This window comes from Lepisosteus oculatus, chromosome 5 (assembly GCF_040954835.1).
Source record: "Lepisosteus oculatus isolate fLepOcu1 chromosome 5, fLepOcu1.hap2, whole genome shotgun sequence".
Classification (NCBI taxonomy): Eukaryota; Metazoa; Chordata; class Actinopteri; order Semionotiformes; family Lepisosteidae; genus Lepisosteus; species Lepisosteus oculatus.
The window spans coordinates 42,793,484-42,817,999 of record NC_090700.1 but is presented as its reverse complement, the minus strand read 5'-3'; the positions used below and the strand labels follow the sequence as shown (position 1 = coordinate 42,817,999).

At 39.3% G+C, this 24,516-nt stretch overlaps 1 protein-coding gene across 3 annotated transcripts in view; it reads left to right on the top strand.

The window, feature by feature from the left end:
- The window catches only part of efl1 (elongation factor like GTPase 1), a 91,553-nt gene that overhangs the window by 9,535 nt on the left and 57,502 nt on the right, over nt 1–24,516 (top strand). For all 3 annotated transcript variants that reach the window (XM_069190468.1, XM_015343046.2, XM_069190467.1), the window contains exons 9-14: nt 1,069–1,148; nt 1,259–1,395; nt 2,035–2,157; nt 4,122–4,221; nt 22,223–22,383; nt 23,224–23,399. In XM_069190468.1, the coding sequence (XP_069046569.1) occupies nt 1,069–1,148; nt 1,259–1,395; nt 2,035–2,157; nt 4,122–4,221; nt 22,223–22,383; nt 23,224–23,399 (777 nt within the window). The remainder of the gene's footprint in view (nt 1–1,068; nt 1,149–1,258; nt 1,396–2,034; nt 2,158–4,121; nt 4,222–22,222; nt 22,384–23,223; nt 23,400–24,516) is intronic.

Below are 24,516 nucleotides of genomic sequence, written 5' to 3'. Positions count from 1 at the left end.
CTGCCTGTCTTACGCTGTGAGAGAGTAGAGACACAGGGTGATGAAGAAGTGTTTTGACAGCCATGATCCTACATTAACCCACCAACCTTTCCAACGGCCATTTATTACATTAATAAATGCAGGAGGAAAGGCTTTGCCTGTGTAACGGAGTCCACTTAGAAACATTAACATCTATCTGTTCAGCAATAGAAGTGGATATTTAAACATAAGCAGAGTGATATTGTGACCCCTTCTAATCAGTAGCTGTGGAGTAGATGATGACTAGCTGGCTTAGATGTTCTTGTCTCTGGAGGCTCCACATTACTAGCATAGCAGTTACACTTCATTCTGTGATTAGATATGAGCTCTTGGGGGCTGTTGCATTCTCTATAAAATCAGACATAATGTGTGTCAAAAGTGCCTTGGCTCACAGGCAGATCATGTTTGCTGGAAAGAAGGCAAAAGAAGTGTTTCAGGTTAATGTAATGGTGGTCCTTTACATGTCTATGCCACAGGAGAGAGACCGTTAGCCTTTGGTTCTTGTGTGCCTTTCATCCGTGTGAAGGAGCCATCTGATATGCCACTTCATTGACGAGCCAACAAGGATCCATGCGTAGTGTGCGTGAAATTCTCAAAGCAATCGATCACTAAATTCGACTCCCGCCAGACTGTCATAGCTTAGATCTGGAAAATTTCCATTTAGGAAATGCATGCTTTGCACACTGCTTCAGCGCCATGCTCAAAAGAAAGACCTTCTGGCTTCCTGTACAGCCAGCTGGACCACATATGAGGAGACAATGTCCAACAAGGCAGCAAGATTTGTGGGAAACAGCAGTGGAAAGTGCCTGGGTATGCCAAACTGAAGACTTGTGAAATTGCCCCCTAAAAAGAATCTCTAAATGGCAGTATGCAAGAGTTGTCTGGTTCTAATCTTCCAAAGCAGTAAACGTACAATGCAGAGGCTTGAGTAACAGACCCCCAGAAATAAATATAATCGGAAAGGTAATTAAAGAATTTCATTTGCTGAGATGCACTTAAGCTTTGTGTGGTATGTGTGAGATATTAATGCTTCTCTTTTTTGTTGTTCAGTCAAAAGGGAAAAAGCCCCTATTTGTTCAACTTGTCCTGGACAACATTTGGAGTTTATATGATGCTGTTGTTACCAGAAGGTATTTTGTGTTTATTTTTTTTTTATTTTTCTGATCTAGAAAAAGACAAGTGCATTTATTGTTGGGAAGAGTAAGGCAATTCTCATCAATTCTTTCTTTATGCTTTGCAGAGACAAAGATAAAATTGACAAGATGGTGAACTCCCTGGGTTTGAAAGTATCTGCGAGAGACTCGAGGCACACTGACCCCAGAGTGCTCCTCAGTGCCATCTGCAGTCAGTGGCTTCCTGTCTCACAGGCTGTGCTCAGTATCCTTTGTCACTAGGCTGAAGACAGCAGGACACTGGGCAAATACTTACAAAGCTAACCTGTCTTCTGAAAGGCATGACTTTTGTTTCACATCTGTCTTTACTTGAAAGGGGGGTATTGGGCGTGGGCGAATAGAGATGTCTTGAAAAGTACTCTGTGTGCGCACAGAGCTGTGAATAATAATTTGACACAGGCTTTTATTCAAGGTTTGCAGAAAACCTAGGAAGGAAAAATGGCACCACCATCTTAGACCACATGACCTACATTTGTAATCCCTGTCCAAAACACAGGGCTCAAGGTGGCTCAGTAAATTACTGTGTGTGATGCATACCTTTACAGAGAGTTTGTGTCAAAGAACACTATCCAGCAGAAATCCTGGCAATATTTCCTTTTCCTTAACCACTGTACCTCCTCCCCTTTGTATGTATCAGAGTGAAATAATTTCATGTTGCAGCATTGGTTGCATAATTGGTTTTGCTCCAGAAGATTGTAAGATTTTTCAGTTTTGCTTGTAATCATGGATTGCTTTGCAGCTCCTCCCAACCAGGCTTAAGTTTTTTAAAACAAATTAGGATTTGATTGCATTTTAAAGAAGATACATGAAAAGGTGTGTTTTCCTCCTTAACACTGTGAAACAGCCATGGTGTGTAACAAGCTCCCCAGTCCTCTAGACATCCCTGCGGAAAGGGTGGAAAAGCTAATGTGTGTTGGAGTGAGAACGTTCAATTCTCTACCTGAGAAAACCCAAGAGCTCAAAAGAGGTGAGTGAATGGTGTAATTAGAAAAAATGGCCTTCATTCCTCACCTTTAATTTCACCTTGCTGTCTAAGATTCATTTATTTGTAGCCTTGGATGCATTCCAGCTGATATTCTTATTGAAAGTAGTTTTTCATTTAAATAAGTTTAAAGCAAGCTAGCTTGGCAGCTTTGCACTCAAGGGATCGACATCGAGGTCTATATTAGTTCAGGTCTTTATTAGTGCTTTATTACAGAGCATGCTCCATGGTTGGGCCATTAAAAAAAAGCTGACAACATCTTGTTTGAGGACTTATTTAGAGAGTATAAGACTTGGCTCAACCCTTATGACTTGCTTCAGGGGATGAGTGTCATGCTCTGTTTTTGCTAAGGTATTTATGTTACCTAAAAAGTGTTACTTAATAAGACCTGGAATAGCTCCCCTCTCTACCAAAATGAAAGGCCATGTTAAAAAATTTAAGTAGGTGGCAGTGGAAAGGGATATTGGCAGCTGCTATATCTTTCCAGCTCCCAGTTCAAAATTCAGACATTTACACAGGATATCAGATCTGCACAAGCTGTTTCAGAAAACAGGACCAGATTGTGCTGGCTCTGTCCTCTGATCCCATTTTCAGCCTATTCTATGGGTTATGAGGTCCCCATTGCCAAATTTGCGGACTGACCTGGGAAGTTCTGCTTTTTGGCTAGACTAAATAATAATGTTTTTTGAATAATGTAGCTGAAAAGATGACTGCAGGTTTCCTTCATTCTCAGTATTATTTTTTTACAGAAAGGTGTCCAGCTAGTAATATTTCAGTCAAGAAAGCCTATGTTCATATAATAGAATCCTATCCTTTCAGCTGGCTGAAACATGTTTTTAATTGAATAAATCTGTAGTTGAATAAAGCTGTGAATTAAGATGTGAGATCCTCTACATTTAAATGACTAACTAAATCAATTATTTAAAGTAATCATTCAGGCACGTTTTGTCGGAATTCATTAAATAAAAACTTTGTGGGTATTTCAAATGAATCAGACTAAGAATATTGTGTATTGTGTGTCCAAGAAGTGTTTCACTCACCTTGCTCACATATTATTATTCCAGATTTTCTGGAAGTCTAAAAGTTGTGAAAAAATGGTTAGAAGTAGGAACACCTGGTACTCATATTGCCTATCTTTATAACAGAGTAACTGAATCTGTCCACAAAATGTGGATGGCACACACTAACAAAAATGAAAACAAAATGTTTCATTTGTAATTTATGCCTTAAATTCTGCATTTCGTCTTGATTTGGTTTTCCTTTAGTCATTATCTAGCCATTTTCCTGCTTTTGTAGTTCTTTATATAGACCTAAATGTTTTCTAAACCTACAATGTTATCACAGGCAATTCTCCATTTACACAGCAGATGTGTTCCTGAACAATACTGCAGAACTCACTACAGAAGGTGTAAATTAAGAACTAACTTTTCATTAGAAAGCTTTTCAATAGGGAGAACGCATTCTTGATCCAATCCCAAGTAGAGAGTTGAAATGCCAAATTAAAACAATTACATTTATTCAAGTAACATATATCATTTTGCTTAAAGTTATTTTTAAACTAAATGTCTGCTGATATTTAGCATTATTATGTAAATGTGAGAGCAGGACTGTAGTTTGTGGTGGCTGCTGAATGGTGTGGTGAATGCACAAGTCATGTGAATCTGGGCAGCACAGCTATCTTTGGTTATTTTGCTGCCAGTGAGCCTTTGAAATGCAACATAAAGTCTAAACATAACAAATCAGTTTTTCCTTAAGTTTTTAACTAATTATTAGTTTTGTTTATTGAATGTTCAGTTTCCTGTGACTGGCGGTGCCCGCATGTGGTCAAGTGAGGACTAGTAGTAACTAGTAAGAAATGGTATACTGTATGTTCTAGAGGGGCATTAAACCAAAAGCATGCATGTCAATTGAGAACTGACTGTACGTCTGTTTTACTTTTGCTTTGTTAGCATTCCTGGAGTGTAAGAGCGAGGGCGACACGCCAGTTATTGTGTTTGTCTCCAAGATGTTTGCTGTTGACACAAAGGGATTGCCACAAAACAAGAAGAGGTTAGTAAGAAAGGTGTTTCTTGCCCTCTCCGCTTTCAGGCCACTGTTTTCTTCCTGACATGTAGATGTTTTAATATATTCTTGAATGTTCAATTTTAAAGCTGCCTGATTTGTGTGCTAACCCATGAGCCAGTGGCAGAGTGCGGATTGAGCCCTAACAGTGCAAGCTAATCCAGCTGGGATTCCCCGGCTGCTGGTGCACTGCTTGCAGAGTGTGGGGGATTGTGTGGGCTGCTCTTGAGAATGGTTACAAACGAGAGCAGGCCATTCAGACCATCCTGGCTTGGTAGTTTGTAGCTTATTGATCCAAGGATCACATCCAGTTGTGTCTTCAAAGAGGCCGGGGTTCCAGACTTACCCAACTCTTTGGGTAGAAAATTGCGTCCTGTTTGCAGTTTCAAATACATCTCCATTAAGTTTTCACTTGTGTCCACTGGCTTGTGCTTCACTGGGTCTTCTGTCAGGTATTGTATTCAGATGGAGCAAAATGGTGAAAGTTTGTGTCCATGTTACACACACCACCGTATTAAGACCTATTTTCTAGAACTGAAGAAGCAGAGATGTGTTTTGAGGCTGTTGAAGTTTGTGAGGGGTTGGTTGAAGCTGAGGTTGAAGCTGCTGAGCCCCTGTTCTCCTTGGAAATGGACTTGTTAAGCTCTGCCTGCCACACAACCCGGTCATTACTTTCTCCTATCTTTTTGGTCAGAGATCCATGTGCTAATAATTGTAGTAATTAATATAGTTAGTATTATAGTTATGTAGCTGTTGAAATTGAAGTTAAATAAGATAAACTATGCCTCGTCCTACAGAATACTTCACCAGGCTAGTCTGTATGGCAGTGTGGCAAGGAGGAGCTGGCTATTAAAAATAAACTATCCGTCTCAAAGTCTGCATAGAGCTTGCGACAAAGCACCTCAGTGATCATGCAAGATGTGGCAGTACTCTTTGCCATCAGATGAGATGAAATCGGAAATATCTGGTCTAAATACCATGTTATTGTTTGTTGCAAACCCAGCACATCACAATCTCCCAGCCAACAACATCCCTACAGTCAAACATGGTGGCAGCAAAATCATGCTGTTGGGATCCCTTTCCTCAGGAAGGAATGGAAAGCTTGTGAGGATTGAAGGATAAATGGACGGGGTGAAGTGTGAGCAAATACTAGAGTCAAATCAGTTTCACACTAAAGACTTAAAAGTAGGACAAGAAATCGCCTTTTGGAAGGACAATGACTCAAAGCTCAAGGCCACTGGAGATGAAGAATGAGAAAGTGAATGTCCTTGAGTGGCTCAGTCAAAGTCCTGGCCTGAATCCCATTGAGAACCTGTAAAAAAACAGGTGAGCGTTCAGATTTAAATAAAATATTAACTTAAAAAAATATATGCATCATTTTGTAAATTCACAAAATGGGACACTGGTCTGAACACTTCTGCGAGGCACCGTATGTTAGTTGTCTGTGGAACTTTTACATGGATTTAGGTACAGATGTAGAAGTTAGTATTTTGTCAGAAACAGTGATGCAGTGATGACAAAGTTACCACTTCATCTTAAAAGTGGATCTGTGCTGCGGCCTGGTCACTACAGGAATGGGAGACCTTCAGAGACAGCGAGGTTGCTGCTGTAAATGGTATTGTAGACCAGTAGGTGTCGCTCCTCACTTAGGACCAGACTTTCCTCCCCAATGACCCAGTATGGCAACTGGGGACACAGTTGTAGGAAGTGTCATCCTTCAGATGATACGTTAAAGTCCTAACTTCTTGATCTCTAAAGATCACATGGTACTGTTTGGAAGAGAAAGGAAGTTAACTCAGGTGTTTTAGCTACGTTCCAGTGCTTGCTCAGGCTTGCCTGTGTGCTGTTAATATAGCTGGCGAAATGCCTTCTCCCTGTTTCCACTTGATCTGCTGTGCAGTGCCTCTACTGGTGTAATGGAGGCTGCACTTTAGAGGTGAGTGAAGTGGATACCCTCCTATTTGGAAAGCAATTTGAATTCCTTTGGGATGGAGAGCACTATACAAATGCAACCATCAATCCATTTTCTAACCACGTTATCTGATAGTCGGCTGCGGGGAATCCAGAGACTGTCCCGGCAAGCAATGGACACAAGGCAGGATACCCCCTGTACAGAACACCAGTCCATTGTAGGGCACACACAGACAGAAACACAGACACAAACACACTTGTTTTTAGACTGTTGAAGGAAACATAAAACCTAAAGGAAACCCTCATGAGCACAGGGAGAACATACAAACGCCACACAGACAGAAAACGAGGAACTGATCCCAGGACTGCAGTGCTGCAAAGGCAACAATGATAACCACTGTGCCACCATGCGTCCCACAAATGCAATCGCATATAAAATACATTTTGTGCAGTAAGAAAATAAAACATTCCCAAATACAAGAGATCCCTGCTCATACAGTGGCTCCTGTTTTTTCTCTTATTTGTTCCAGCTATGCGTGGGCCACAGTGGAAAACTTTTGTTAAAATTTTAGATCACATGTCTATCAACAAAGCACACAAGCACTCTCGCCTTCATCAGTGTTAACGCTGCTGTTTTATGACTGGAATTCAGGTATTCAGACACTAGATGGAGCACTCTACATAAGTAGGTGACCTGTAATCCAGAATAGACGTGTGTTGGTGTGTTATTGGTAAGGAAAAGTAGTGGTTTGACAACTGTCAGAGTTGCACTGCATTCTTTCCCAAGTGCATAAAGAATATGTGACTGTTTTTTCTTGTGTGCCTTTGCTGTGCTTCTTAATCTATAAATTCCTCTGTATCTGCATAAAGTAATGTGTGTTTTTTATAATTGAAGTGGAAACGTACACTTTAAACATTTTAGATCCATTTGTCTCCCGAATATCATCCTCCGTTCTTTTGGGAAAAAAAAAGCTCAGGAGCTTTGCCATGATGAAAAAAAAAACATCTTAAATAATGGCTTCAAAATACTTTGCTGTTCAAATCAGATTAAAAGCTGAATGTGTTTTGCATGAAACAAGTAGGCCTTGGGCAGCATGGTGGTGCAGTGGTTAGCATTGTTTCTTCACAGCACTGACGCTCTGGGTTCAATTCCTGGGGTGCTGTCTGTGTGGAGTTTGCATGTTCTCCCTGTGTTCCTCGGGGTGCTCTGGTTTCCTTCCACCGTCCAAAGACATACTGGTAGGTTAAGTGGCTTCCGTACAGTTTGGCCCTGCTGTGAGTGTGTGTTAGCCTGTGTCAGTGTGTTCGCCTGCAATGGACAGGCGTCCCGTCCAGGGTGACCTCTCCCATGATGGACTCAGGGCCACTGTGACCCTGAATTAGATAAGCAGTTATTGAAAGTGATTTATTGTGATCACAGTTCAACAATGTTTGAAAAGAGAAATATATCTACACCTGTCCTTCTCTAGAGGAAGATCTTGAGTGGATCATTTAAATAAGGGTGTGTAGAAAAGTCTCCACACCCTTATTGAAATTTAAGCTTTTGTTAATGTAAAGGCTGAAATCAAGACAAATCATGGCTTTTTTCACCTTTAATAAGATCTTGTAATCATCAGTATCAAACCAAATGGATCATTCTTAGGAAAAATGGTTAAAATTATTTGACTCGCATGCACTCTATATTGCACTGGCTCTCGTTGAAAGTTGGAGGACATTGAAGGTTTCTTTCTCAGGTATAAGGCACTAAATAATTATTTGAAGGTCTTATCTTGTGAAAAGAATCCTGTGCTTCATTTGAGATCTGCTGATTCAGACCTTCTGACTCAGGCAAAGACCAGGCTCCCCACGTTCAGCAAAAGAGCCTCTCATGTGCAGCCCCACATCATATCCCTCAGAGATTCTGCAATTTTTTAAAAACAATTTCTTCAAGACTACTCTTTTGTCTAATGCTTTTAATTTGTCATTTAGTTTTACTCTCAAGTTTACTGTGTCTATGTGCCTGGCTTTTTTTCTCTTTTGCCTTACTTCTGTTACACGTTTTATAAGTGCGCTGTTGTGTACTGCTTTGTGTTTCCTGAAAAGCGCTTGTAAATAAAATGGTATTATTAAACATATAGCCCTTTGTTCTATACATTTTGTTTTTTTTTCAGCCTTTTCCATTTCTACATGAATAGAAACATAAGAAAGGCTTGAGGAACTGTAGGGTACAGGTGTTTCTCTCAACAGCACTGAACAGCCTTTTTTTGAAGGAAGTATAATACAGTTTCACATATCATGTACTGCCTTTTAGCCAGATAAATCTCATCATGTCAGCATCTTTGTTGTTAGTTGTTCAGTGCTGTGCGGCTTGTGCTGAAACACGCTAATCTGATTAAGAAGTAAAATGTGATTTCTTACTTGAAAGGGTGGGGTAAGACTACAGTACTTTTATTATTGGAAGCATATGACAGCAGGAAGCCTAGATGACAGTCTGCTGTAATTATTGTTTTCTGCATTGTTTTAATTCGTTGGCCTGTGCTGCATGTGTTGATAACAATAGAGTCCGTGATTTTTTTCTGTGTACTGTGGTTCCGAGGGTGTTTGGGGATAGCGCCTAAAGCTAATTAAAATATTTTTTCTCTTGTTAAATCTGTAAGAGGTTGCAGGTTTGCATTCCTTCACTTTAATGTAATGTAGTGCATTCATTAATCTAAATCATTTATTTAATGATTGCTGGACCTTTAGGTGGCGCTCTTCTCTCTCAACAAGAGTACCAGAAAAGCTATATAGGAGTTTTTCTAATTAAGCAGACATGTCAGTTGAGAATAAGTCTTACTTTACTGAGGGCCAGCAGACCTTTTTATACAGCAGGGTGTAGGGGAGGTTTGAGTGAAGTACTATTCACATCCCTTCTTAGAAGGTTTCCATTCCCTTATGTTTAGGCTTTGCTCTGTGGTCTCCTGCCTCTATATACTGTATTTTGAATCATGCCTGACAGGTAGCTGACGTTTTCTTTGACCTGAGATGATCTGTTCTGATTCCACCTCAGCTCTCATTAGTGAAACCCGCAAAAATTCCCCGACAGCCACTTCCATCTCATGCAGTCCAGCTGTAATTTCCAGTCTTTAGTGGGAGAGGAGAAGTTTGGTGGTCACAAGCATATTAGGGTGTGGTGGTCAGCTGTGGTGAAAGATTTTGAGGTTTTCCGTTCTGTTGAGCTCATACCTGCTTGCCACATTGCCTGGCTTGTGTGTCCCACTTTCAGTGTGGTGAAAAAGTAAGTCAGATTTTATAGTATTACAGTGCCTTGCGAAAGTATTCGGCCCCCTTGAACTTTTCAACCTTTTGCCACATTTCAGGCTTCAAACATAAAGATATAAATTTTTTATTTTATGTGAAGAATCACCAACAAGTGGGACACAATTGTGAAGTGGAACGAAATCTATTGGATTTTTGAAACTTTTTTAACTAATAAAAAAATGAAAAGTGGGGTGTGCAAAATTATTCGGCCCCTTTACTTTCAGTGCAGCAAACTCACTCCAGAAGTTCAGCGAGGATCTCTGAATGATCCAATGTTGTCCTAAATGACTGATGGTGATAAATAGAATCCACCTGTGTGTAATCAAGTCTCTGTATAAATGCACCTGCTCTGTGATAGTCTCAAGGTTCTGTTGAAACCGCAGAGAGCATCATGAAGACCAAGGAACACACCAGGCAGGTCCGTAATACTGTTGTGGAGAAGTTTAAAGCCGGATTTGGATACAAAAAGATTTCCCAAGCTTCAAACATCCCAAGGAGCACTGTGCAAGCGATCATCTTGAAATGGAAGGAGTATCAGACCACTGCAAATCTACCAAGACCTGGCCGTCCCTCTAAACTTTCAGCTCAGACAAGGAGACTGATCAGAGATGCAGCCAAGAGGCCCATGATCACTCTGGATGAACTGCAGAGAACTACAGCTGAGGTGGGAGAGTCTGTCCATAGGACAACAATCAGTCTTACACTGCACAAATCTGGCCTTTATGGAAGAGGGGCAAGAAGAAAGCCATTTCTCAAAGATATCCATAAAAAGTCTCGTCTAAAGTTTGCCACAAGCCACCTGGGAGACACCCCAAATATGTGGAAGAAGGTGCTCTGGTCAGATGAAACCAAAATCGAACTTTTTGGCCACAATGCAAAACGATATGTTTGGCGTAAAAGCAACACAGCTCATCACCCTCAACACACCATCCCCACTGTCAAACATGGTGGTGGCAGCATCATGGTTTGGGCCTGCTTTTCTTCAGCAGGGACAGGGAAGATGGTTAAAATTGAGGGGAAGATGGATGCAGCCAAATACAGGACCATTCTGGATGAAAACCTGTTGGAGTCTGCAAAAGACCTGAAACTGGGACGGAGATTTATCTTCCAACAAGACAATGATCCCAAACATACAGCAAAATCTACAAAGGAATGGTTCACAAATAAATGTATCCAGGTGTTTGAATGGCCAAGTCAAAGTCCAGACCTACATAAATCCAATCGAGAATCTGTGGAAAGAGCTGAAAACTGCTGTTCACAAACGCTCTCCATCCAACCTCACTGAGCTCGAGCTGTTTTGCAAGGAAGAATGGGCAAGAATTTCAGTCTCTCGATGTGCAAAACTGATAGAGACATACCCCAAGCGACTTGCAGCTGTAATCGCAGCAAAAGGTGGCTCTACAAAGTATTAACGCAAGGGGGCCGAATAATTTTGCACGCCCCACTTTTCATTTTTTTATTAGTTAAAAAAGTTTCAAAAATCCAATAGATTTCGTTCCACTTCACAATTGTGTCCCACTTGTTGGTGATTCTTCACATAAAATAAAAAATTTATATCTTTATGTTTGAAGCCTGAAATGTGGCAAAAGGTTGAAAAGTTCAAGGGGGCCGAATACTTTCGCAAGGCACTGTACATATTTGACCTTCACCTAGTCCTCACCTAGTCCTAATAATAGATCAAATTTACCTCATTTAATAAATAACACACACAAATTATGCTTTTTAATTAAAAAAAACACCCAGTTCAAAAAAAGTCACCAAGTTCTGTAGCTTGGATGATGGCTAGCACCTCTTTCATGAGGCCGAGCCGTGCAAGGCCTGGATCCAATTGGGATTTAGAGCCTCAGACTCAGAGTTTATTGGCACTTTTCCGTGATGTTCTCTTCAGTCCTGTTTCTAAGTGGAGCAGCAATATTTTGATAAAGTAGCTAGTAGAAACAGGAGCGATATGGTTAAGAAACAAATGAAAACAAATGATTTTCATTTGGCAGTAAGCTAGCCAGAACAGTTTTGCACTAAATTCTGCCAGATCAACCAAATCACTTTGTTTTGGCCTAAATGCCAAATACTGAGTTCCAGCTTTGACACTTACAGCAGTATACACATCCATGAGAACAGTAATCCCAGCTACTGCATACATTATTTTTCAAGGGATTTTTGTTTTCTCTGGACTGTAGAAATATAGTTTCTATTTTTGTTACTTCTATTGGCAGTTTTTTCTCATTCCACTCGTGATTTATATGGGGAGGATGGTTTTCGACGGCGTGCTGCACTCTGTGCTAACCCTTCACTCCTCACACAGAGGTGTAAACAGACTTATATGCACGGCAAAACACCTTTCACAAGGCGAGAGGTACGAAACGTTATTAAAAATGTACCTGCAAAGTTGTATTAACCGCTCCAAAAATGTGATATTTTATTAGCCCGTAAAAATTTTACGGGCATTTTAATCCACAAAGCATGTTTGCGAGGAAAACGTAGTCCATGTAACCTCCATTTTGACTTATTTAAAGACTTAATGAAGCACAAGTGAAAGGCACAATATGCAAAAAAAGATGTAAGTTCATGAAGCCATGTTATTATAATGAAGTCATAATAGGATATATAGCACAGTTGTCTTATCCTTAGTCTAAAGGTGAACAGTATACAGTACCTAAATGCTTTTGGTTTAATTCAATTTTTGCCTGATCTTGGTCAAGGGCAAGGAGGCTCATGGGCTGTGAAATTGTAGTGGTCTGACTTAGAGGTGTGGTGGTACAGCTAGAGGGGAGAATAAGAAAACTGGAAAAAGAAAAGCTTTGATGTGACTAAGAAGTAAAGGGGAAATGAATGAACAACAGATATGGTACATGCTGCCTGCCTAAAAAACTTATGTTGCTAATCGTATCTGCAATTTTCTGTGCCCATTGAATTACCTGTTTTCCCTCACAGCTCACATGTCCACACCTCTTTAACTCACCTCTGTTGTTGTTCCTTTTCTCTTCAACATACACATGAAAAGGCAAAAAAGATGAAAAAGATGTCTTCTGGGAAATTGGTGTCTACCTAACACAATTTCACCTTGCTGTCAGAAAATGCTTATAATTGTACAAAGTTAAAAAGAATTGCCTTAAATGATAGCTGGGACAACACAGACATCCTGAATTCAAAGAAAATAGCAAAGTCCTCATTAAGACTTCTAGGTGGTAATGTTTGTAAATAATACATCTAAACAGTGACTCACAATCTTGCCCCAATTCCTTAGAGTCAGATGTACAGTAGATATCCTGTTGTTATTGAAGTATACAATGCAGATGGTGGAAGGTGTTGGCACCTGGACCTGAATACAGTAATCTGTAACAATACTCGCTATTCAATAGGTTTAGTGACATAGCTTGTTGAGCTTTGAGTGTTTGTCAATGATACCCTTTCTAAATTGTATTGAACATTCCTGCAGGAGGAAGTTCTCATGATCTTAACTCATTTAATATACAAGGTTCCAATTCTAATAACTGTTTGGTTTTTTGGAACTTTACCTGTCCTCTCTGCCTCTGTTTCAAGGTTAACTTTCAATTCACTGCCGTTTGATAATTAACAAAACAAAAAATTGTGTCGTTTTAAAAGCTCAAAGTGTAAACAGAACAAGAGACAGCATTGATATAATAAAGAGGAACAACATGAATTGTTAATTGTTGTTTTTGTAGGAGAGTGCATTTTAATTAGATATTTAATAAACAGGCAAAGGTTAAAAATAGATATGAGGTCTTAACATGTAAAAATCAGATCTTATTTCTTTGTTTACCATAATAGAATCTGAATGAATGCCAAACACATGGTTTTCAGATGCTTTCACATTGTCTATCAGAACTTTCTCAACACCTACAGTATAAAGTTTAATTTTTCATTCAATCTTTTAGTAAAATGCTACCTGCTATAAAAAATTAACTATTATACAGAGCCAAGTTTGGGTTTCGTCTTATAGATTAGACTGTAGATGGCTGAGTGTGGTTGTCATAGCAATCATCTATGTAGGTCATGTTTTGGATATATATATATTGATACTGTTTTAGTTGAAGACCAACTGTATTGCTCAGTGACTCTCAAATACTAAAAATAACAGAGGGCCTGGTAGGATAATTTTCTTAATTCTGATTGGCTAGTGATGACATGCTGTAGTAATAAGGAACGGAAAATTTCAAACCATGCTTCTTTCTTCCTCCTATCTTAAAAGGCCTTTCTCCGAAAAATGGATGCATAACTTTTCCTTCATTATATATCACTATATTAACACGCAGTCTATTCACTGTCCATTGTGTGCTTGGGAATGTTGTACCTTAGCAATTATTATGACTCTGTGTTCTGTGTATGTAATCTCCAGTACCATAATTAAACATATAGAATTGACTCTTAAAATATTCAGTGGATGAGTTAGTGTATTGAATGACAAAGTGACTGAGGACTTCAGGCAAACTACAGCAGTGTTCGCAAGCCCAACAAGGCTGACAGTGTGACTGCCAAAAATGACATTGTTTTGCAGATCTTTTCAGTAGATATAAGAGTAGTCTGCTAATAAGAGGGGGTTATTCGACTTGTTTTCTAGTTTAGTCAGCTGAGTGAATCCAAAATTGTGTCTAGCCGTTTCTTAAACATGACCAGAGTTTGAGCCACAACCACCTGACTGGGAAGCCTGTTTCAGACACTTCCCACTCTTTCAGTAAAGAAGTGTCTCCTGTTCTCTGTCCTAAATTACTTCCCATTAAGTTCCTAGTAGTGACCCAGTGTTCTTGATATCTTTGGAGACCTCCATGTCTTCCACATAATATTTGTGAAAGGGAAAAAATTACTACCCATTTCCCAGTATTGGCACTTATCTCATAGCTGTACAGCATTTTTGATGCTTGCTCTAAACCCCTACCTCTGCCAATTTCTATATATTATGCATGTTCATACTGTAAGTAATTGGATTAGAAAAAAAAACTCTTCACTAAAAAGGATGTAAAGAACTGATCAGTGTTAAATATAGAGTAAAACACATTTCTCATTTCTCATGTCAAGCTAATGAACAATGAATAAATAAACCTTATACAACTATGAGAGCGTGTTAGGTTAGGAGAGTTAACTTTAAAAGATGTCCTTTTACATGCTGAATGCTTGATCTGGTATTGTCCAGAATGCATATTAACAATACAATCTCTATTTTCTGCAAGAACCTCCATGGACCTCCTATAAAAGTTAAATGGAAAGTATTTGCAAAGCAGCATTTTTTGCACAGTAAAATCTGATGAAGTGAGTTTTACCGACAGCTTTAGTATCAATTTATCTTTTTTTCCACTAAATGTTTTAAACTAGTTTGTGGTTTTTAAAGCCATGCTTTTAGATTTGGAAACCATTACCTCATAACTACTGTGGTGACTGTCATAAAATGGAGTAATTGCATTTCCATTATTGTGAATAAGTGTCGTGTTGATAGAAACCTCGAGTGATGTGGTTATTAATAGGAAAATAATACTTCGTTATATTTTAATTAATGCACAAGGAAATAAAAATGTATTGAAATATGTTAAACAGGTATCCAGTCAAGAAGCTATGTGGACACACAGATTTCCTTAGTAATTTGTCAAGACTTTATGGGGAAAATTATTTTTAGTAAGTTATACTGCTATGTAAGAATTTGGTAAACTTAGATTAAGTGTCCGATTTTTAATGTAATCACATATGAAGAAATACATAATTTCCTGTGGAGTTAATAACTTTAAATACAGGGCTATTGGGCTATATGGGCTGTTCATGACTTCCTCTGTTTTCATGAATGAAACATGAACAGCCACTTATTGTAAAATGTTACTGAATATTTAAAGATTTCTGGCTAGCATCGTTTGGCACTTTAGTTCAAAGTTGGTTTGTATTTATTTCAGATCATGTTTTTTTTTGCAGTGTACTGCTGGCATTCTACAGTAATATTTGCTTAATTCTAAATCACAATTTCATAAAGTAATACTTTTAATAGAATTCTATACTTTTATGTTCATTTCTGCTTTTTATGCATTTTAAGGTATGTTTTTTATTCAATTTAATTTTTAAAATCAGATTTTCTCTTTGCAGTGGGCACTTTATCTTGCACTATTAGCTTTTGTGTGGGCTCATCTGGGACATGGCAGAGATTTGCAGTACTTTTTAAATAAGTGTTTTTCCAACTATATGTTTTTTAAGCTATATATTCTTTGTTGAAGAGGAATGTGTGCTGAATAGTTCTGTCTCACAGAACAATGGAAAATATTATTTTATAAATAGTGGAACACTAACGTTGAGGTACCTTGGTCATGTAAGTGTGAACACAGTTCATTTTGGAAACATGAATAGGGGCTTTCATTAACTTAAGAAATGTGGACTGAGAAATATCATATGTGAAACAAATCACACATCTATTAGTTTTAGATTTTAATATAAAATGTTTGTAATGTGTGCGTGCTGTGCAAAGTACATACCTGTATTGTTTGACCGCTTGAATATTTCTGGAAGCAGGTGACAGAGTTAAAGTATTAGTATTAGCTTCCTGTAAAAAGAGACCCTTAGCAAATCTGTTTAGTGGTGTTATACTTAGTGATATGCTGTGTAGTTGGTAAGTAGCATGACGTGTCATGTAAGTTCACTGCTCTTTACTAACACAGCTTGTGTGTATCAAAGCCATTTCTCTGCTATATATTGAAATTTGCTGGTGATCTGACAGATGGTGTAAGTTGTTTCTTTTTTTACAATTAGCTTATGAAAAGGGTCTTGGAAAATTTAGAAGAAAATTGCTAGCGACATTTTTATCGTTTTTCATATTAGATTTCAATTTAATAGAAATGCAGGAACATTTTTTTTCCTTAATGGGGCATATACTGCCAGTGAGATTTTACACATATCACATGCCTTTTATTTTCAGTTCTGTTAGTTTCCCAGATCTGGAAATGAGATATGTGTGATCTCAATGGCAGTCCTCATGCTTGGACTTTAGAATAATGCAGCCTTAACAAAAGGCTTATTTTGTGGTCTAGTATTTGTCTGCCATTTTCATATACTGTAATATTGTTTACAAGGGCGTCTTTGGCAACAGTAGTAGCTGATTTTTAAAGTCTTAAACACTTAAACACTTAGCAGGGGTTTCACAGACTCCACTTAGCATTAATCTTGGAATGTTACAATGCCTATAGAAAGTCTTCACACCCTTTCCAAAGTAATACATTTTTTGACCTAACAGCCTGAGATCAAGACGCATTAAATCAGAAAGTTTATGCATTTACGTTCATTTGTGCATTGTAACACACAACCTCAACTTTTTGTTGTTTAATAACTCCACTGTTAGTTGGACTCTGTGCTTCCTTGCAGAAGGTTTTCTGCATTCTGGTTTCCATCTATATTTTGCTCCATCCAGTTTTGCTTCGGTCCTGACCAGTGCCCCAGTCCCTGCTGCAGAGTAACGCCCCATATATGCTGCCATACATGCTGCCTCCACCATGCTTTACATTAGATATGTTGTTCTGTGGCTGATGGGCTGTATTGGGTTTTTGCCAGACATAACTTTTGCATTTAGGCCACAAAGCTCTTTCCTGGTTTCATCAGACCACAGAATCTTTTTCAACTTGACTTCAGAATCTCCATAGTGTTGTTTTGCACACCTCAAATGAGACTCAGCGTAGGTTTTTTTTAACAATGCATTTCTTCTTGACATCCTCCCATATTGCCCATACTACAAGTCTTCAAAAGTGCCATTAGATTCCTGGTGGCCTCTCCGATATGTCTCCTCCTTGTCTCGTCATCCATTTTGGAGAGACGCATGATCTAGGCAAGGTCTTCATGGTGCCATATGCCTTCCATTTTTAATGGTGGTCTTGTCTGTGTTCCAAGGGATACTTAACTTTGTAATCTTTTTATATCCATCTCCTGCTCTGTGTCCTTCCACTACTTTATCCCAGAGATTTTGATAGCGTCTTGTTGCCCATAATTGACTCTTTACTTTGAGATGCACCACCCAGAAGAGGGTACCTATAAGAACAGCAGATCTAATTCTGAAACCATCATGATCACTACAGTTGAACACAGGTGGAGGCTAAATAGCTTGTTGTGTGATTTGGAAGTCAGTGCTAATTTCTAGTTGCTTTTACTAATGGCTGTGTTCACTTATGCAACCTATTTTTATATGTTTTAATTTGTAATTTCTTTTCAGAATGGTTGTGTGTTAGAGAGAGAGAGTCTTTATTATCCCTGGAGGGGCAAATTGTTTTAAAGCAGCAGTGTTGGTGTACAGATGGACAGAAGAAAAAAACACAACTGGAACAACAATATACATACATATTTGCATAGAAAGTCAAGTGTTAAGTAATGATTTGGCGACAGGTATGAATGAGAACTTAAATCTGTTGATTTTGGAGTTGGGGAGTTGGTATCTGCGTTCTGATGGGAGTAACTGGAAATTATTAAACAAGGGGTGTGAAGGATCGTCACAGATCATCAAAACACGTGTATGATAGATGGTGGAGAGAGCTAGAAGATCAGCACAATTAGTGTATAAAAAAGCTAAAATAGATTCTGATTTAATGCGTCTTGATTTCACGCTGTTAGGCCACAAAATGTATTATGTTGGAAAGGGTGCATAGACTTTCTATAGGCATTGTATTTCAGGCATCTTGGACTGTCTAGTGTTATTTCAGGCAAACAAGTCTTGGGACCAGGCTGATTTGTTCAGTGAAAACCCACTTTATAGTATTGGTGATTGATTTCCACTAGGTTCTGTTCCATGGTTTGGGTACAATATAGCAGGAGGGCACTACTCCAATCTTTCAGGTTGGAACTTTGGATAGGTATAAAAGGTGTTTCATTAGTACAGTGAAGACCTCAACGAGTTGCATTAGCTAGTTAGGAGCTCAGAGTGAATTAAATCCTCCAGGTCTGGAGCTGGTCACACCACCGCTATAGTGTGGCGTTGTGCTTCCTGTTAATAACAAGATCCATTTTGATGCACAGAAGGCTGTCCCTTGAGCACTGCAGCATACAGCAAGCTGTGAAAAGTCTAGATGAACATTTGTAGGCTTTTCTCCCTTCTAATTAGGTGCAATCTCTGTTTTCTTGGACCACGCTGCTGTCGTGTGCCAACGCATCCATGTGGCCCAGCTTCAGAGCTGAATCACATTTTGACTGTTCCTTTGAAACTACTTATCCATTTATGCAGTACATGATAGCCACGCTTCTGAGTAAAAGCTGTTGACACCTAACTGGCAAATGTGTTGTAGCAAGGTAGAAGAAGGCCAATACAGAGTTTTCTCTTTTAAGGCTGTGATATTAAAGCAGTAATGATTGTTTTCATGTCTTTGCTTTTATCAAGACTGAATCACTTCATGCTTCGGCATTGTAGCAGTTGTGTGATTATTTAAAAATTTCCTTGAAGTTAGCACAAATTAGCAAATGTATGATCTGGTTTTCCTGACAGCTGAGGTGGCTGATATTAAACAGAAACTGGCTGGAAATCTTGGTCGAGTTTCATTCTTTAAAATTCACAGTAGTTGTAGCTTTTATCTTGCGCCTGTACACTTTTTCTTTGGGGGGGAGTCAATTGCAAAAGCAGAATGTTGCTTTGATGTAACATAAAAGATCAAGACTGGTTTGGCTTGAAATAAAAAGGAGGGATTTATTTCTGGTTAGTATTTTAAGTGCTTATATGTGGCCATATTTTAAAATGCAGGCTTAAAATGTGTCAGTTTTTAAATACATCAGAACTTAGTGTTCCTTAAAATATTTGATTCCTTAATGTGTTTTTCTAGAGTTACATCATTGATGAATTATTAGATGTCCATGTGTCTCTTTATGCATTTGACCGTGAAGCCACAGGAAGATTTAACCAAGATACAACAAATACATTGCTACCTTGGAATTGGTCCAAAGAAGAGAAACCAAGGTAGCTCATTTTCAGACTTTCTTCCAAGGCATGTCCTATGCAGACAGTCTAAAAGAATTGAATCTTTTTAGTTTGGAACAGAGGAGGCAAAATTAATCCTGGCTAAAGCTGAACTCTGGGCTTGTCTCCTCTGGCCTCCCAAAAGTTTCTACTTAATTGAGGTGGAGAAGCAAATTCTTACTTCTTTGCTTCATCTGGTAAACGGTGAGGCTGTCACGCATCTAACAATTGACTGCACTTCAGTGGTGGATGTACATCGTGTTTTGGGAAAAGGTACCGTGGATATAAAAAGTCTGCACACCCTTACTGAAATTGCAGGTTTTTGTGATGTAAAGCTAGAAATCAAGATAAGTCAGACTTTTTTCCATCTTTAACGTGACTTTGCAACCAACAAAAGTCAAGAGAAAAACAAATAAATAATTATTAGGAAAAATAATCTAATTTAAAAAACCTAAAACACGCTGGTTGCAAAAGTGTTCACACCCCACCCCCAACTAATACTTTGTGGAAGCACCTTTTGCATTTATTACAGCAGTAAGTCTTTGTGAATATGTCTCTATCAACTGGCACACCTGGACACCTGGCTCAAGGAAGCTCAAAGTTCAAGCTCCTTCAAATTGCTAGGGGATCTCCTGTCCACAGCCCTCTTATGGTCATCCACAGGTTTTCTATGAGATTGAGGTCTGGGCTCTGACTGAGCCATTACCAGACTTTGATCTTTTTTTTCTGAAGCCATTCCTGGGTTGACTTGAATGTGTGCTATGGGTCGTTATCATGTTGGAAGGTGAAATCTTCAGCTTTCTGACAGATGCCAGCAGGTTTTGTGCCAAAATCTTGATATTTGGAGCTAGTCATTATCCCATCTACCTTGACTAGAGCCCCTGTCCCAGCTGAAGAGAAGCAGCCTCAAAGCATGATGCTGCCACCACCATGCTTCACAGTAGGTATGGTGTTCTGTGAATGATGAGGTGTGTTGTCTGCGCCAAACATAGCTTTTAGAATTAAGGCCAAAAAGTTCAACCTTTGTCTCATCAGACCATAAGACATTTTCCCCACATGGTTTGCGGTGATTGAATGTATTTTTTTTTGCTAAATTTAGACGGGCTTGGATGTTCTTTTTTGTGAGAAATGGCTTCCATCTTGCCACCCTACCCCATAGCCCAGACATGTGCAGAATATGGGAGATTGTTGTCACATGCAAGGAGTGACCAGTACCTGCTAGTAATTCCTGCAGTTTATTTAATGTTGCTGTAGGCCTCTTGGTAGCCTCCCTGATAAGTTTTCTTACTCCTTGTCCTGTCATCAACTTTGGAGGGTCGTTCTGATCTTGGCAATGTCCCTGTGGTGCCACATTTTCCCCACTTGTTAATGATAATCTTCACGGTGCTCCACGGTACAGTACATCCAATGCCTTTGATATTCTTTTATACCCCTCTCCTGATCGGTGCCTTTCAACAATAAGATCACATAGATGTTTTGTCAGCTCCTTGCGGACCATGGCTATCCCAGTAGGATGCAACTATGAAAGTTTCAAGGAAATCCTACAGGAACAGCTGATTTGTATTTGGGGTTAATCAGAATCACTTTCATTGATGGCAGGTGTATGCTACTTACCTTTGGACATGATTTTAACTGTGATTTTCCTAATAATGATGTATTTGTTTTCACTGGAATTTTGTTGGTTTCAAGGTCACATTAAAGATGGAAAAATGTCTGACATGATTTATCTTGATTTCTGGCTTTACATCACAAAAACCTGCAATTTCAATAAGTGTGTGTAGACTTTTTATATCCCCTGTATAGCATATAAATGCAAGGAATTATTATATTATGGAAAAACCTGCTCAGCATTGTTTTTTAAACTGATATCCTGGCTTCATTTAAGATACTCTAAACTCGCAGAGTAAATCTGAATCTTGCGCACAACATGTTTTTGTTTTTTTAAGAAAATGCGATCGCTGAACCACTTTGTGGGTGGGTTTTCAGAAAAATACACAGGACAGCCAATAGATCTGTGAGAAGAGGGCAGGGCTGTATGTGGCTGTTCCTCGGAAAGCTGATGACTTCAAGAAACAAACTTCCCGTTTTGCTCTCTGAGGTGATAGCCATTGCCCTGTAATTGAGGGAAATGTCTGCTTCTTAACTGAGTCTGGAGCTGCCAGCACTGTGTTGTGGAGGGCCTAGAGAGATATGCAGCAGAGTGAAACTGAACTCACACCTCAGCCTACGCAGTGCCACACAGCTGCTGTAATTTTCAGGGCATTGGAGGATAACCCTTCTTCGACTCTGAATCTATTTTTTGGAGTGTTGTTTGAAGACATCACCTGATATCAGCAGAACTGATCCAAATGTGGGTAACTACTCCTGCCATCCCTTTGCTCACTCTGGTGTCCCGTTTTATTTTCAATCTGTTTGTCTTCCACAAGCAAGACAAATTAAGTCTGCAGCTTAATGGGTTTCTAGTTCATGTTTCTATTAATGTTTCTGGCAAATGCACTCATTAAGTGACATGCCATTAAGTGACCTGTCTTTCCATTTTTCTGTGAGGGGCCTCTCAGCACTGACCGCAATCAGTTCACTTGTCAGATTTATCTAAGATATGTAATTTTCATGCATAGATCATTGCTGGAGAGATTATATTTTCCAGACCATTATGTGCTCAGTGTGGATTTGCCCTGCTTGTATTTCTGACTGCTCCCATCCTGAGTGGAAAAGAGCTAACAGAAACAATAAGGAAATATTAAAATGTCACCTCACCTTTGGACCTGATCTGTTATTTTTTCTCCACCATCAGTGTTTGTTTTTTCAGTGCATAGCAAAATCAAGCACTCATTTTCTATTTTTATCTAAAAATAAGCATTGCCAAAACTGTGCTGTTGGAATTCCCAGGCCATTGACTCAAGAGGAAATAGCTCTGCGGAGGGAGCAGGCCAGGCGGAGACATGCAGAGAGACTCGCGGGCTCTCAGGAGCCAGACAGCCCAGAGCAGCCAGAGACGGGGTCTGGGTCTGTGCCTGATGCAGCAGCGTCCTGTGGGGAGAGCACCAAAGGCAAGTCTCTTCTCTTCACAGCAGACACAGGAATCGACGCTCCTGCAAATGCTGATGACATGCAATGTGCTTAAACCAATGCCAAGCAAATTATCATCATCTTATATTTCAGTCTCTCACCATGTGCGTTATAAAAATGTGTCAAGGTACTTTCACAGCTTAAGCAACGATTTCCAAAGCTATTGCTCTTGGGTTTAATAATCTAAAAAATAGTCTTGAGTTATCTTTTTCTTTAAAGTTTAAATTTGACAGTGCTGAGTTTCATAATGAAGATGTTCATTCCAGAGGTTAGACATCTGTAATAGGAAAGCTTCCAGTGAAGGTTAGTGTATTAGAATTAGAATTGGACCCATCACAGGACGATTCCCTCTCACTGATCACATTGTACAACATGCCAGAATCGTGAAGATGCCCTTTACTGGCTGTCATCTCAGTGCTTGGCAAGGGCATCCCCATCTGTTGTAAGTGCTATTCCTAAAGTTATCATCTTGTCATGCGTTCCGATTGCTGCCTGAACCATTGAGAAATCTGCCAGCACTATGAATTAAAGCTGTTTCGCACTCTTTATCTGTAATCTTTTGCTCCCTTTCATGTTTGATTTCTTTTGTGGAACCTTTGTAGCGTTTTTCACAATCACTGTTTGAAAATAGAACAAAAACGTTTCTCTGTACACATATACCTTCACCCTTGCCCACTTAGAGCAAGTTCATCCTTTGCTATAAGTGTGGTAAGTCTCTTGTCATGGATACAGAGGTAGTATATCCAAGATATATTATAATATACTCTTCAACAGTGTAGTGAAAACTTACCAAAATCTGTGTGTTGAATTTTCTTTCCCAGGAGTGGACATGCTTTCTGGTCAGATGGAGACCATGGCCCTGAAAGCTAACAGGCCAGAGGAGGAGAACAAGGAGCACTTTATTGCCTTTGCCAGGGTGTACAGTGGGGTGGTGCGGAGAGGCCAGAGGGTGTTTGTTTTGGGTCCCAAATACGATCCGGCTGAAGCTTCACACAAGGTAAGGTTCAAAGCCAGCCCTGTGAGGCAACCATATCCACAAATCTTTACTGGCTACATTACCGCCTGCTGTTTTGCTCCTAGTGAGAAAACAACACAGTGAAGTTATTTTAAATGTTGTGGTTGAGATGTTTATTTCACCTTTTTTGATAAAGGTCTGTAAACAGTGCTACTTGTTTTGTCTTCTTAAACCAGAGTGCTTTTTATTCAGCTTTGAGCACTACATTAGTCTGGAAGTTTGGAACCGGCTGTTTCTTATACATTTAGCCCTGTCCACTGGATGGCTAGGTTGTTGTTTTTATGCATTTTAATCTTTTATCTGGGCTGGCGATTCCTATTGTGTATCAATTATTGTAAGTCAATTTGCATGTTGACAACAGCTAACACCGAGTACATCACAGCACCATGTCAGGTTTTCATTGGTTGGCTGGAATTACCTCACATAAACCCACTGCTGCCTCGGGCATGTCTCGAAAGATGAAGAATGCCCCGCAGTCCTTCAGGGAATGGCTCAGATGATATCAAGAAGGTACTAGAAACCAAACGAGCATGACGGGCCAAGTGGCCTCCCTTCATCTGTTACTGAATTATGTTGTAATGTGAAAAGGGAGATTTTCTTGGTGACCCTTAAATACAATTCAGGACTTAAGGAGGAATTTTTTGTACAATGTCACAAAAAGGGTGTTTGTCCGATTTTTTTTAATAATGTTTTCCTTTTCAGTGACGAATTATAAAGACAGAAGTATATGAAAATAAAACATTATATAAATAGATTTTTCTGTGTGTGTGGCACTGAAATAACTTTACACAACCCCTTACTTAGCTTAATAGCAATTCTGAAAACTGTTTGAAAGCTGCTTCAAACTTCCTAGACCTGTATTCCCAACCTGCTGGTGCCTCAGAGGACTGGAAATCAAAGACTGCTCCTGAATTACCTCCATCAGTAATTTCCACAGCTCTGAAACAAGGCAACAGAGCTACCGCAGGCAGCTGCTGACACAGTAGTGTTGTTCTACCAGGGGTTCAATTGTTTTATTGCATCACACAAGCATGATGAGCTGGGCTACTTTATAACCAGCCCCTCTGGGTCATTTTATAAAATATTTTTGAAGTAAAAA